Source organism: Saccopteryx bilineata, chromosome 6 (genome assembly GCF_036850765.1).
Source record: "Saccopteryx bilineata isolate mSacBil1 chromosome 6, mSacBil1_pri_phased_curated, whole genome shotgun sequence".
Classification (NCBI taxonomy): Eukaryota; Metazoa; Chordata; class Mammalia; order Chiroptera; family Emballonuridae; genus Saccopteryx; species Saccopteryx bilineata.
This window is the reverse complement of record NC_089495.1, coordinates 205550417-205565184: the sequence shown is the minus strand read 5'-3', so window position 1 is coordinate 205565184 and position 14768 is coordinate 205550417. Positions and strand designations below refer to the sequence as shown.

At 54.6% G+C, this 14768-nt stretch overlaps 1 protein-coding gene and 1 non-coding gene across 3 annotated transcripts in view; both read right to left on the bottom strand.

Annotated features, from left to right (window-relative positions):
• The window catches only part of RBCK1 (RANBP2-type and C3HC4-type zinc finger containing 1), a 23059-nt gene extending 8291 nt beyond the window's left edge, over positions 1 to 14768 (bottom strand). For both annotated transcript variants that reach the window (XR_010726196.1, XM_066236846.1), the window contains exons 1-11: positions 14104 to 14768; positions 12991 to 13135; positions 8689 to 8782; positions 8383 to 8581; positions 7178 to 7299; positions 6928 to 7101; positions 5684 to 5844; positions 4609 to 4720; positions 1762 to 1941; positions 1047 to 1145; positions 605 to 748 (exon numbers count right to left, since the gene is read on the bottom strand). Coding sequence is in view for 1 of the 2 variants with exons in the window: in XM_066236846.1 (XP_066092943.1) it covers positions 605 to 748; positions 1047 to 1145; positions 1762 to 1941; positions 4609 to 4720; positions 5684 to 5844; positions 6928 to 7101; positions 7178 to 7299; positions 8383 to 8581; positions 8689 to 8782; positions 12991 to 13135; positions 14104 to 14125 (1452 nt within the window). In the remaining variant the exon portion in view is untranslated. The remainder of the gene's footprint in view (positions 1 to 604; positions 749 to 1046; positions 1146 to 1761; positions 1942 to 4608; positions 4721 to 5683; positions 5845 to 6927; positions 7102 to 7177; positions 7300 to 8382; positions 8582 to 8688; positions 8783 to 12990; positions 13136 to 14103) is intronic.
• On the bottom strand, positions 12805 to 12944 carry LOC136309810 (small nucleolar RNA SNORA5). Its single transcript, XR_010726450.1, has one exon. It is a non-coding gene; the product is annotated as a small nucleolar RNA SNORA5 (small nucleolar RNA).

The following is a 14768-nucleotide window of genomic DNA, read 5'->3' as shown; positions in this document are numbered from 1 at the left end:
GACACTAGAATTTGAATTTCATATCATTTTCACCTGTCACAAAATATTCTTCATTTGGTATTTTTTAACCATTTAAAAAAATATTTAGCCTGACCAGGCGGTGGCACAGTGGATAGAGCGTCGGACTGGGATGCGGAAGACCCAGGTTCGAGACCCCGAGGTCACCAGCTTGAGCGTGGGCTCATCTGGTTTGAGCAAAAAAAAGCCCACCAGCTTGAACCCAAGGTCGCTGCCTCCAGCAGGGGGTTACTCGGTCTGCTGGAGGCCCGTGGTCAAGGCACATATGAGAAAGCAATCAATGAACGACTAAGGTGTTGCAACGCGCAATGAAGAACTAATGATTGATGCTTCTCGTCTCTCTCCGTTCCTGTCTGTCTGTCCCTGCCTATCCCTCTCTCTGACTCACTCTCTGTCTCTGTAATAAATAAATAAACAAATAAAAATTTAAAAATAGTGTTCTTACTTCACAAGCTATACGGAGATAGGCAGTAGGTTGGATTGGGCCCCTGGGCTGCGGTTTCCCAGCCTCCACTCTCGGGCAAGGCCTGCGGGAGCCCCTTCTACACAGCTCACCCGTCCCAGGCTCTGCTCCCTGAGGACTCACCCCTGGGCCCCAGCGTGGTCCCTTGGTGACCCAGCAGATCTCGGTGTGGCAGACAGTGCAGCGGATCCAGTCACAGCCGTCCTTCTTCTGCACCACGATCTGGCACTGCGGGCAGTGCATGGCCTCGCCCTGCTGCAGCATGGACTGGGCAGAGCAGGGGTGGCCTCAGGGTCCAGCGGGGGGTTGGGTTGGGGCTGCCCGGCTGGCCACACCCCCTCCCCACGCAGGGAATCGCCCCTCCCCTGTGCCCCTCCTTTCCGCAGTCTCCTCCCTCCACCCAGACACCTGTCCTGAAGCTTGCCACCAGAGCACTTAATCCCAAACCCCAGCTGTGGGTGGGAGTGGCCCCAGGGGGGCGGTCAGAGCCCCCAGGGCCCTGTGAACCCCCTTCCTGAGAAGCTCCCATCCTCCCACCCCACCCCTCGGCCCTGCCCAGCCTCACCTTCAGCATCTCTGTGGTCTGCCGGGCGGCCACGTCATTCTGAGCACGCAGGGCCAGGTCATCCTGGTACTCCTTACAGTTCATCTGCTCGTGGATGGCCTGCAGGGGGTGAGAGGGTCCCCAGTTAGGAACCTGGGGGCGGGGGGAAGGCAGGCATGCACACAGCATGGAAAGCCTCTGGGTGTCGTCACCGAGGGGGCCTCGCTGTGTAAACCACACACCCATCTACGGAAGCCGCAGAGGCCAGGGTCAGCATGTACAGTAATAATATATGGGCACAGGGACCCCTAGCCCACCTCTCCCCCCCGCCCCGTGGCGGCCCCTCGTACCTGGCCAGGTGCAGCACCCTGCAGACCCAGCACGCTGTGACCAGCCTGCTTAGGGCCCAGGGCTCAGACCCGCCTACTCCTCCCCAGTCTCTTTAACCCTGGGCTGTTGAGATGCTGGGGGCTGGGATAGGCCTGGGTTTGGGGTTCGGGCTCAGTGTGGGCTCAGTCAGAGCCAGGCTCAGTTACGGCTGAGGATCCGTCTGGGGTGGGACTTGGGGTCAGGGCTCGGTCCAAGGCTTAGGCTCAGTTCGGGGCCCAGGCCAGCCCCCATCAATGACACGCGGCTCCAAGTCATGGCAGTCGGGGCCCTTCACAGAACAAGCACTGAACCGCAGCGAGCTCTTCGCAGGAGTGACTAACCAGTGTGGGTCCGTCCCCACGCCCACCTTGCAGAGCAGGCAGTTGACGTGGAAACACACAGGACAGGTAAACTCATTGACGTCATCCTCAAAGAAGCACCAGCCCTTGCAGTCCAGAGTCTTGCAGTGGTAGCTGAAGGCACTACGGTTCTCAGCGATGGAGACACCCAGGTCCAGAAACCGCTGGTAATCCTCGGGGGTCAGCAACTGCCAACAGACCGCAACCTTGGTCTCGGGGGCTTAGCACGCCTGAGGTGTGGCCCCCCCTTGCCAGCCAATATCCTCCTGGGAGCCCCAAATCCACAAAGTCCAACTCAGCACCAGGTTCTTTTCTGCACATCAGGATCTAAAAACTCCACTCAAGCCCTGGCCAGATAGTTTGGTTGGTTAGCACATCACCCCAAAGCACAGAGGTCGTCGGTTCAATCCCCGGTCAGGGCACATTACAGGAACGCTCGATGTTCCTGTCTCTCTCTTTCCCTTCCTCGCTCTCTTGCTAAAATAAAAATAACTCCACTCAAAAAATGGCTTAAAAATTCTGGAGATGGATGGTGATGATGGCTGCACAACAATGTAGATATATTTAATGCCACAGACCTGTACACTTAAAAATGGTAAAACTGGTAAATTTTATATAGATTTTACCAAAATTTTTAAAAATGGATAAAAACAGTAACAAGTAATGGCTGGGGAGCATGTGGTTAAACAAGTCCCCTGGTATATTTCACTGGGAGAAAGCAATGTGGCAATAACATTTCAACCCTCCCAAACTTTTCTGATCCTCTGTTTATCCTGAGAAAAGATAAAAGATTCACTCAACCTCAAGTTTATCCTGAGAAAAGAATATTAAGAAGGAAGAGACACCATGCAGAACTGTTCCTTAGAGCATTCCTTACAGAGACCCTGGAATTATTAAGAGAAGAGGTGTAAACAGGATATATGCCATAGAGATTTATAATACTCTTTAGAAAGATTTTGTAACAAAATAGCCAAAGCTGTTGTATCTATGCCGGTGAACAATGAAGTAAAAATCGTGCCTGTGTTCTCTATCTTGATGGAGGTGGGGTTAGAGTTGATTTAAAAAGGAACAGGATCATGTCTGGCCGGAGACACCAAAGTGAACAGGAGAGCAATGCAATCAGGGACCTGGGGTGGTGGGTGGGTGGGTGACTTCTCTCTTTCATTTCTGTTCTGGTTCTATGTGGTTCAGGCACGGTTTTTATAAAAACAGCCTCTGCTGCATTCCTCTGCTGGTCCCTGTCCCTTCTATTCTCTGCCACACTTGACCCTGCCTAGATCATTCTGTGGCGTGTGCCGGTTCTCAGGGGCTCCAGGCAGGCACGGATCCCGTAGCCCCTGGGCCTAGGCGGGCTGCACAGGGAACTCTTCTGGGCCATGCCTACAGGTCCCAGGTCAGGACTGCCTCTCCAGGCCACAGAGAGGAGGCCTCAGCCACCTCCTGGAGCGGTCCTTCCCAGACACCCCACAGACGAGATAAAAATGGTGTTGCTCTTGGGGTAAAAGGTGGGAGTCCCCAAGTTCCACCCCTCTGCCTGTCCCTTTTTCCTCTGAGGCAGAGCTCCTTGGGATCCAGGAAACACTGGTGAAGTTATGTGTGTGTGTGTGTGGGGGGGTATGTTCTTAGAAGCAGGGTTCCTGGAAAAAGCAGGACTAATGGGGAGAAACAGGGGTCTTGTGTATGCACCTGAGGGGTATCCCATTTAGACCGCAGCCACCTTGGCCATGCCTCAAGTTTCTGCGTGGGAATCCCGAGAGGCCCAGTTCTGGGAAGGCCGTTCCCCCCACAGTTTAAAAACCATAGATCAAGCCCAACAGTTCACTTTACAGATGGGGAATTGGAGGCTCGGAGAAGGGACAGGACCTATTCGAGATCACCAGCAGTCAGGGAGATAACTTGGTAATACCGTTAACAACAGTAACAACAGCAGACACGCAGGCGCGCACAGACGTGTATAGCACTGTGACAGACTGCTGGAGGAATGGCGCTGTTTGTTCACGTCTCCCTGATTCCACCCTCGTGGGCGGTCCCCTCCTGCTCAGAATCTGGGCCCGAGCTGTGACTGGATTTAGCCAGCGGAACAGCAGCCAGCCAGAAAGAAGCGGACGTGGCAGCACTCTTGCCCTGGGGCTCCCCTTGGGCTGCTCGTGGAACCCTGAGACCACTACCATGTGAGCAGCCCAGCCAGCCTGTTGGTGGGTGGGAGGCCACAGTGGAAAGAGGCACCGTCCTCCCAGCCACCGCAGGTAAGACCATCATAAGCCAGTTCAGGGACGACAGCTGACCGCCCACCAGCTAAGCCCAGGTGAGCTCAGCCGGGCCGAGCCTGGACCAGAAGAATTGCCCGGATAAGCCCAAGCGAACATGACTAACTTGCAGATGCCCAAGCTAAATGATCGGGGGCTGTGTGAAGCCACTATGTCAAACAACCTGTGACCCAGAGAACTCTGACAAGGGCTCACCATGTGTCAAGTGCTACTCTGAATTCTTCATATACATCCTCTGCTATAATCTTCACAACCCTTGAAATAGAAACTAACTCTAACTCTGACCTCAGCGGGGATGAGAAGGCTGAGGCACAGAGAACAACACTGCGTGTCTGACTCGAGGTCACCCACCCACACTCTGAACTGCCTGGCTGTCTCTTTCATAAGGGTGGCTTCTTGACTAGCTCCACCCACCCCATTCCTGTCCTGTTCCCTGCGTGGGTCCCCAGCATCCCACACAGAGAAGGCTCCTGTGATGAACACCTGCTGCCCGCAACAGGCACCCTGAGCTGGTCCCACCTGCCAGCTCACTCAGGGCCCAGGTCCCTGGGCCAAAGCGCCCCGCCCTGCCCCCACCCCCGGCCTTACCGCCCGGATCTCTCTCTCCTGCAGCTTGCCCGAGCATGAGTAGGTGTTGTCAATGAAGGGGCAGGCGACCTCTGCCTCCTGGCTGTTGCGGATGGTGCCCTGCAGACACTCCCTGGGGAAGGGGATGGAGTGGAGGTGAGGGTCATCTGAACCCCACCCACAGGGACTCCACTCTCCGAGGGTGAGCCTGACCCCAGGTGGGCTGCTTCTCCCCAATACCTCCCTTCCTTCCTGTCCCTCCCGCCAGCCCCACACCATGGCACCGTGGCCGCCACTCCTGCCCACCCCCTGCTGTGGGCCGGGTCCCCATCAATGCTGACCCCGGGGGACTGCCGCATCCTCTGCCTGGGCTCCATTTCCACCACACCAGGCTCCAGGGGCCTCCATCCCGTTTAACTCAGAGCATACCAAGTCCTTAAATGCACTCCTAAGAGCCCCCGTGACTGGTCCTCTGTCCTTCCCTGTCTGTCCTCCCTTTCCTCTGCTCCACCCATGCAGAACCCTAGTTCCTGCAGACAGGCCAGGCCCGAACCCAGGCCAGTGCTACCTCCAGAGCTTCCCCAATGCCCTGCCCGAGCAGGGCCCTGGTCTGCTATCGTAACCCACTGGTACTTGACATTGGGCATGATTTACAATTTTGTCAGTGGCTATTTGACGAATAATCGGCCTCCCCCGGGGAATGTTGGATTCAGAAGGCAGCCATTGACTTTTGGGAGCTGCTCACCCAACGTCAGACTGTGTTCCCCACAGCCCAGGATGGACAGGCCGGGAGGGGAGCCTCGGAGGGCGGCAGACTGTCTAACAAGCAGGTGCAGGGTGAGGTTGGCTCAGGGGGCCAGGTTAGGGCCTGGGCCTGGGTCAAGAGTCGTGAGGGGCGCAGGCTCTGGATCCAGCACGCCTGAGCTGTGCGGCCTTCAGCAAGTTGCTGGCCTCACTGTACCTCACATTCCTCCCCTACGGAATGAGGAGGGCGCCTACTTGACAGGATTTTGTGGGTGTCCAATGAGAAGTGAGAGCAGAGACCCCGCCCCCCGCCGTTCATTGGTGGCCTGCTCTGCCGGGGTGGCGGCCGCACCTGCAGAAGGCATGCAGACACTCCCGCAGCACCACGGCCTCGCCAGGCGCCAGCGCCGAGTAGCACACGGGGCACTCGGCCGGCTCGGTGTTCAGCACCAGGCTCCTCTGATCCAGCTGGACGTGCTGCAGGTAGTTCCCCTCTTGCTGCTGCTGCTTCCGCTGGGCACACGGGGCGGGGCCGTAGGGAGGGTCAGGGTCTCGGGGCGGGGCCAGACCAGGCATGGGGCCGGGATGGGGGCGTGGCCAGATCCCCGGAAGGGGACCAGGCTGGGAGAGGCGGGGTGCCCAGGTAGGGGTGGCCAGGCAGTGGGCGTGAGCGAGAGCCGCTGGGCAGGCCGCGTCCTGGAGCACAGCCAAGCAGGGAGGCAGTGGCTGGAGGACGGCCAGGCAGCGGCAAGTCAGGGCTGCAATTGGGTCAAGCCAGGCGAGGGGCGAAGGTGAAGGGAAAGGAGGCGGGCCAGGGCCTGGGGGGGGGTGGTCAGAGGTAACAGGACCCACACTTCTGCCAAGCTGGGCTGGGTGGAGACTGGCACATGGAGGCAGAGCCGCGTCAAGGCCGCAGAGTAGGTCAGGGTAGTGGGAAGGGGAAGTGATACACTTAGGAGGCAGAGCAGGGTGGGAGAGGGTGGATCAGAGAGGTCGCAGATGGACCAGGAGTGAGGTCATGGCTGGGGTGGGTAAGGGCAGCACCGGGTCCGAGAGAAAGCATGTGGAGGATTGGGGTGCTGGGTCAGAATCGGAGAACACTCAGCGTGGGCTATCTCTGTGTAATCAGGGCTTGGGCCACGACAGAGGGTAGGACTGAGAGGGACAGGCCCAGGGACGGGGACAACCTCCCAGGGAGCATTGAGGGGCTGGGGCCTGGGGTCACAGGAAGTCAGGGGTGGGCTGCAGCCAGAGAGGCCATGCAGCACGAATAGTGAGGCCCCAGGGGCTGACTGAAGCAGAGATAGGTTCACACAGGTGAATGAGGGGGTGGCCGATGGGGTATGGTCAGGCTCTTGGCCAGGGTGCTGGGGTCCCAACCAGGCACTCTCGTATGCACAACTGGTGTGTATGTCAAAGCGAGGGACAGAGCCACAACCCACAAGGGGGCAGGGCATGTGAGCTGAATGGATGGGGTCACAGCCAGAGAGCAGGATCTCGGGCACAGCGTGACCTCAAGGAGAGGGAAGGTCACAGTCAAGGGCAGGGGTCTCTGTCTGCGCTATATTCATGAGGGGGCAAGGCAGCCCCGCCCACCTGCTGGTACTGGCGCAGCGCCTCCTCCTCGCCCGCCAGGCGCGCTCTCTCTTCCTCATCCGGCTGGTACGTGGCGGGGACCTGGTAGGTCTCAGGCCGTGCGCGGCAGCACATCTCACAGCCAGGCCGTGTGGGCTTGTTGATGAAGGTGCAGCCAGGGCACTGCCAGCCCACCTGCAGGCAGAGGGGCGGTGAGCTCAGTGAACTGCGGGGCCAGGGCAGGTGAGTCAGGGACACCGGGGCGACTTACCGGTGGGGGCTCGGGAGTTGTGTTGGGCTGCCCTCGCCCTGGCTCCTGGGGGGCTCCAGGCTTTGGGGGTGCCGGCTCCAGTGGGCCCCTGGGCTGCAGCGTGAGGTCCTTGAAGCCCAGGTCTGGGAAGGAGGGTTAAGAGGGGTTGTTGGCCTGAGTGTGGGATCATAGACGTGACCCTATAGTCGCTGGCTTGAAGCCCAAGGTCGCTGGCTTGAGCAACGGGTCACTCGGTAGCTGTGGTCCTCCCGTCAAGGCACATATGAGAAAGCAATCAATGAACAACTAAGGAGCCGCAATGAAGAATTGATGCTTCTCATCTCTCTCCCTTCATGCCTGTCTGTCCTTGTTTGTCCCTCTAACTCTCTGTCTCTCTTGCTAAAAAAAAAAAGAAAAAAAAAAAAAAGGTGTCTTCTTTAAAAAAAAAGCTAATCCCTGAACAACTAAAGAGAAGCAAATATAAGCTGACATTTCTCACTCCTCCCCCCTCTATAAAATCAATAAAATCTTTTTAAAAAGACAAAAAGAAAATTAGTCTTTCTTTTTTTTTGACAGAGAAAGGGACAGATAGGGACAGACAGACAGGAAGAGAAAGAGATGAGAAGCATCAATTCTTCGTTGTGGCACCTTAATTGTCAATGATTGCAGAAAATTAGTCACTTTTTTTAAAGGAAATACAAACTGACATGTTTATGGACGAGGGCCATTCTGCCTGCAACTTACTCCCAAAACAGTTCAGAAAAAAATGATTTCTATGCATACAAATAATTTTTATAAATAATTTTACAGACATCTTTGGGGAATCCACACAATTTTGCTATGCAATTTTTTTGTACAACTTCGTAACTTTTCTGTAGTAGGTCTGAAATATTTAAAAAATATACGCAGTAAAAAATGTAAACACCAGCAATGACCATCTTATCTAATTTACAGAGTTAGAAAACAAATGAGCAAAGACAAGAAGGGCCTTCCGCAGGACCACACAGCTAGTGACTACCAGAGCCAGGCTGGGACCCAGCCCCTCTCCCCTAGGCCTCTGTCCCCAAAATGCATTCTGAAATGACTCCCTCCCGGGTAGCCTTGGTCTTCCCCTCATCACTATGGGGGAGATCCTCCAGGTGACCTGTGGGACACTCACAGGCTGTGCTCCCTCTGGCCCCTGACCTCGGTGAGTCCCTGTCCCTCGGGCAGGCGCGAAGCCTCACCTTCCAGCATCCGCAGCTGGCACTCCCGCTGCAGTTCCTGCGGGTTGAGCGAGGTGTTGCGGGCTGACAGCAGGTAGAGGTAGGCACTGTCGCCATTCCGCCGCACTCCGTGGGAGTGCAGGGTCTCCTGGTCCCGGGCTAACCGCTGTCCAATCACCCACTGCTGCAGGGCTGGTGGGAAGCCATAGTCCAGGAACACCTGCAGGGGGACGGAGTGGGGGAGGAGTGGGACGGAGGGACCAGGGCAGAGCCAGAGCCAGATGGGAAGCCTCCGCGCGGGTGTCTCCCTTCAGTCTCCTTGCTCACCATGTCCTTGAGGGAAGCCACGGTCATGTCAGGGCGCACTGTGAGCCAGATGGCGACGGTGTGCATGTGGGCATCCTCCACACTCACCCACAGCCTGTAGAGAAGAACAGGGCGGGGACACGGGCTCTGGCTGCAGGCCCAAGCTCAGCACCAGCCAGAGCACGGACGTGTCTGGACACTTGTATGTGACACGGACACACATGAGCCCCTGACCTGTGTCAGGGGCCTCACCTGGCTCCTCGCACCCCTGTGCTTCCTCCTTTATCAGAACCCACTGCTTAAACCCCTCCAATGGCTCCACACGGCTCCCAGAATAGAATCCACATTCCCTGGGCACACAAGGGCCTCTGGGACCTGGTGCCCCGTGACCCCTCCAGCCTCCTCGACCACTCCATCCATGCTCCTGAGCCAGGCCCCCTACAGTTATTACTCGCTGTTGCCAGGACTCAGCAAAGCACTTGACAAGTATTAATTCCTTTAATCCTCTCTACAAACCCACGAGGCAGGTACTGTTGTCACCCCTACTTCCCAGATCCAAACCCGAGCCAAGGAAGCAGTTCATAACTGTCACAGGCAGAATCTCAATCCAAACAGTATTATTCCAGAGAAAGCGGTTTTAAACAGCAACCTTCTCAAGGATCCTAAAACATTTTTTTTTTTTTGTATTTTTCTGAAGCTGGAAACTGGGAGAGACAGTCAGACAGACTCCCGCATGCGCCCGACCAGGATCCACCCGGCACGCCCACCAGGGAGCGATGCTCTGCCCCTCAGGGGCTTCGCTCTGCCGAGACCAGAGCCACTCTAGCGCCTGGGGCAGAGGCCAAGGAGCCATCCCCAGTGCCCGGGCCATCTTTGCTCCAATGGAGCCTTGGCTGCGGGAGGGGAAGAGAGAGACAGAGAGGAAGGGGGGGGGTGGAGAAGCAAATGGGCGCTTCTCCTATGTGCCCTGGCCAGGAATCGAACCCGGGTCCCCCGCACGCCAGGCCGACGCTCTACTGCTGAGCCAACCGGCCAGGGCAATCCTAAAACATTTTTGGACAACCAGAAGCATAAAAAGGGAAAGCTCAGATTAAAAAACAAACAAAAAAGAAAAAACCAGAAATGATCCCAGAGAAAACAGAGAAATCAGGGTACAAAGCAGTAACAGTAACATTCACTTTAAACCCTCAGAGAGGTTTGAGAGAACACTGCATCCCTAAAGCAAGAACAACAACAACCAATCAGAAAGCGAGGAAGAGTTTTCTGGAAGTTCCCGAAGTGATTCTGATTAACCTGACCGAGAAGTCCAACTACAAGGCCACAAGAAACATGGGAGATATTAAAAGACATCCTGAGGGGGCAATTTATAAATTCAGAATGTAGGAAAAGTCTAAAGGTCAAAGAACAGGTTTCTTAGAAAAAAAAAATTACGGCATAAAAAGAGAGGAGAAGAATAAAGGTTTAACCAATATTAAGAAATACTGGCCTGACCTGTGGTGGCGCAGTGGATAAAGAGTCAACCTGGAAATGCTGAGGTCGTCGGTTCGAAACCCTGGGCTTGCCTGGTCAAGGCACATATGGGAGTTGATGCTTCCAGCTCCCCCCCCCCTTCTCTCTCTCTCTCTCTGTCTCTCCCTCTCCTCTATAAAATGAATAAATAAATAAATAAAAGAAATGCTACATGTAGATCTATCTCATCTGGCTCCTGATTGGAGCAAACCAAGTATAAAAAGCAGTAATGAGATAATTAGGGAAGTCTGAATATAAACGGAGTATTAGGGGACTTAAAGGAATTATTAATTTTTCAGGGGTGAAAATGGTCCTTGTCACAGGAAAAAACAGTTTGTAACTACGCAAGGGAACGGCTGTTAACTTACTGTGGCGACCACACAGGAGGAGCACAGCCTCCACATCTGGACCGCCTGCCATCAAACGTGTCCATGCCGCTGTTACTAGGTTTTCTTCTGTTATGTGAGGCCTATCACCCTAATCCATCTCCCAACAACCTCACGAAATAGCTACTCTTACTGCCCAAGGTTTTTTTTGTTTTTGTTTTTTTTCTTGTGGGAGAGACAGAGTCAGAGAGAGGGACAGATAGGGACAGACAGACAGGAAAGGAGAGAGATGAGAAATATTAATTCTTCATTGCTGGTTCCTTAGTTGTTCACTGATTGCTTTCTCATATGTGCCCTGACCGCGGGGGGGGGACACTACAGCAGACCGAGTGACCCTTCGCTCAAGCCAACGACCCTGAGCTCAAGCTGGTGATCCTTGGTCAAACCAGATGAGCCTGCACTTGACCTCGGAGTCTCGAACCTGGGTCCTCCATATCCCAGTCCAATGCTTTATCCACTGTGCCACTGCCTGGTCAGGCAGGCTCCAGTTTTTTATTTATTTATTTATTTATTTATTTATTTTTTTTTTTTACAGAGACAGAGAGAGAGTCAGAGAGAGGGATAGACAGGGACAGACAGACAGGAACGGAGAGAGATGAGAAGCATCAATCATTAGTTTTTTTTTCATTGCGCGTTGCAACACCTTAGTTGTTCATTGATTGCTTTCTCATATGTGCCTTGACCGCGGGCCTTCAGCAGACCAAGTAACCCCTTGCTGGAGCCAGCGACCTTGGGTTCAAGCTGGTGGGCTTCTTCTCAAACCAGATGAGCCCGCACTCAAGCTGGCGACCTCGGGGTCTCGAACCCGGGTCCTCTGCATCCCAGTCCGACGCTCTATCCACTGCGCCACCGCCTGGTCAGGCTCCAATTTTTTAAATGAAAGGCAAAGTGATCTGCCCTAGATCTCGTGGCAGATTACCGACAGAACTGGGGTTTGAAGCGAGGTCTCCTGACACCAGAACCCGCCATTCAGAATAGCTGTGCTAGGGTTCTCCTGGAACCCTGAATTCTCACTGCGTTGCTGAAGATTCCACTTACAAATTCTTCGAGATGACCCTTGGTGATCTGCTCCGTAAAGCTATCAGAAGGCCTCCTGACACCCAGTGGATCACTAGACCAGTTAGTTCACCAGCCCAGGGAGATGTGAGGACTGACATCTTCAGGCCACAGGAGCTGCGGCCTTGGAGAGGACCACAGGCTCCACCACACCACTGGTGGCTCTCTCCACGCAGCTTGGAGCAGGCACGGTACTCTCCAGCTCCACCGTTACCGCTAACACAGGCGATGTTTGAAAAAGCTGACCTAATAAACAATTTCAGACAGTCGTGTCTGCGTATGTGTTCTTTACTTCGCTAAAACTAGTTTTCTGCAGATTGCTTCATGAATTTAAATATAAACATGAATACATTATCAAATTATGAAAGTTAAAGTACACTGATGTTAGAAGGCTTTGAGTGATGGTGGATCTCATCTCTCCTAAGATAAACGCTTTTGTCTTTGCTCTATCTTATCAGGGAGTTTTCTGTGTCAGTGTTTGAAATGCTGTTTGGTATAATAGGTGTAAAATATATTCTGTGAAAGAGGGGAGAAAAAAAGAATGATTGTTCTATTGACAAGAATATATTGGCCCTGGCTCAGTGGTAGAGCATCGGTATGGCATGTGGATGGCCCAGGTTCAATTTCCGGTCAGGGTACACAGGAGAAGCACCCATCTGATTCTCTCCCCCTCTCCCCCTGCTTCTATTTTTCTCTCTTCCCCTCCTGAAGCCATGGCTCAATTGGAGCAAGTTGGCCCTGGGCACTGAGGTTGGCTCCATGGCCTCCACCTCAGGTGCTAAGAAGAGTTCAGTTGCTGAGCAACAGAGCAATGCCCCAGATGGGCAGAGCATCTCCCCCTAGTGGACTTGCCTGGTGGATCCCGGTCGGGGTGCATGCTGGAGTCTGCCTCTGCCTCCCCAGTCCTCACTGAATGAATAATAAATAAATAAACAAGCAAACAAATAAATATACACTGCTTACAAAAATTAGGGGATCAGGGAACATGCAGATATTCCAGTACTTTCAGCCTTATGGGTAGTGCATTTTCACCAATGAAATAAAAGTTGGTTTTGCATCTCATTTGCATAATTGAACCTTCTTTGACTTGTTTGCTTTTCTGATGTTCATGTTTAATAACAAAAAATCAAATGCTTTTTTTTATCGTTTCTTATTCATTTTGAAATATCCCCTAATTTTTTTTTTTCCATGTCCACAGCTAAACTTATCCCCAGGTCCCAGGGCAGGAACCCAGAGCCCATGAGCAGTGGAGCGTGCTGTAGCAGCCATCTGGGCCAGCCCTGAAATATCCCCTAATTTTTGTGAGCAGTATATATACGGCCCGCTGGTGTTCAGCAAGCACTGTGTCGCTGGCCAGCCAAGCACTCCTCACCTGATGTCCTGTGTTGGGGGGACCTCTGGCTTCAGTCGCACATTCAGGGGTACCCGTTGCTCTGCCAGCCAGATGGCACACTGCATAGCCACCTTTTCATCCCCGCCTACCACTGCTCTGGCGAGTCTCAGGGCCATCTCCTCGGCTAAAATTCAACACAGTGGAAGTAAGTTAGCACAGAGTTCATTTTTCAGGAGCTGGGGTTGAGGGTGTGAGACAGGAGGTGATCCTTTCTACATGTTGCTTCCTCTGTCTTCCTGGTGAACTCCTACATATCCTTCACCACCCAGCGTAAAAGTCCCTTTCTTTGGGAAGCTTTCTCTGATACTCCCCAGTCCCCCTTCCTGCTCCTTTGGTTCTATTTTCCTTCTTACTTCCAGGTCCCCCGCACTTCCATCTATTTATTTGACAAGCATTTATTGAGCTCCTACAGTGTGCCAGCCACTGTCCCAGAAACTGGGATTCAGCAAGTGAATTAGATAATCAGGGTCCCTCTCCTCATGGACCTTTCATACTGGTAAGAAGACAGACAACAAGTTTAATAAGAGAAAAAAATATATCAGATTATGATCCCTGCTGGCAAGAAAATAAACTGGGTAAGGTAAGGAGATCAGGGAAGGCCTCTAGGAGGAGGTGACACTGAAGCAGTGACCTGAACAGGGAGAAGCTAGTGGGGTTCCAGCAGAATGAGCAAGGGAGTGAATGGAGGAAGACAGCCAGGCCAGAAGAGCACGGGAGGGTTTTTGAGCATGGTGGTGACATGACCTGATTTATGTTCTACAACACTGGGCACAGAGGCAAGAGAGGACAGGATCCTTGGTAGCCCGGTGAGGTCTGTTTGCCCCGCCAGCCTGGGAGGTTTCCTGTGTCCTGTAGGAGCTCCCACCTCTGCTCAGAGCTGGCCCACGGAGGCCTCAGGGTCATAGCATAAATGAATGACAAACCACTTTTGGAAGTAACTGGGCCCCAAGGGAGGAAACTGAAGGGCAAGTGGGCAGAGGGCGGTCAGGGTGAAGGCCCCTCTCCCACGGCCTTTCCTGGCAGGGGAGGCCGGGTCCTGGCAGGGCCAACCTTCCACCCGAAGTTTCCCAGTCGCCTCCAGGCTGTACCCACCTTTCTTGGTCTTCTCGTCCATCTGGCGTGGCTGCTCCCATTACCCCGGGCGGGGGCTGCAGCTCCGGAGAAATGCTACTTCTAGGTCACCAAGAGGAGGGCGAGCGACCTGGAGCAACTCAGCCCCGGCCAGTGGCCTCCGGCGTAGCACGAGCCCGCTCTGTGCCTCAGCCTCCCCTGCAGCCGTCGGGTGGCATCACTACCCAAGGACCGGGCACGGGGCCTGGTACAGGGGACAAGCCGGGACCCCGTGTGGGAGACGAAAGGGCAGGAGAAACCGACCCAAGTCCGCGATGAGGGACCAGAAGAAATGGCACAGCCGGGACGCCGGAAGGCCTCGGGCAGGGCCCCGGCTTCTCCCTGCAGGGAGCGCCCCTGGCGCCCGGGATTTCGGCCACACTCGCTCCTCTCGGTCCCAGCCAGTCGGGAGGAGGCGGGGAGCAGTTTCGACGGAAGAGAAAGTGAAAGTGGCCCGGAAGTGGGGCGGGAGATTGTCGCAGGATCCGGGACACCCTACCCCACGCCCGGCCCACTCCAGGCAGTGCGTGCGGACCGCGCCCCGCTCCGGTCCGGCAGCCCCGGGCGCTCAATCCACCGGCCCCGAGCGGCCCCACTGCACCCCGGGGTGGACTCGGGTCTCCCGGACCTCACTCTCCCGCGGGACC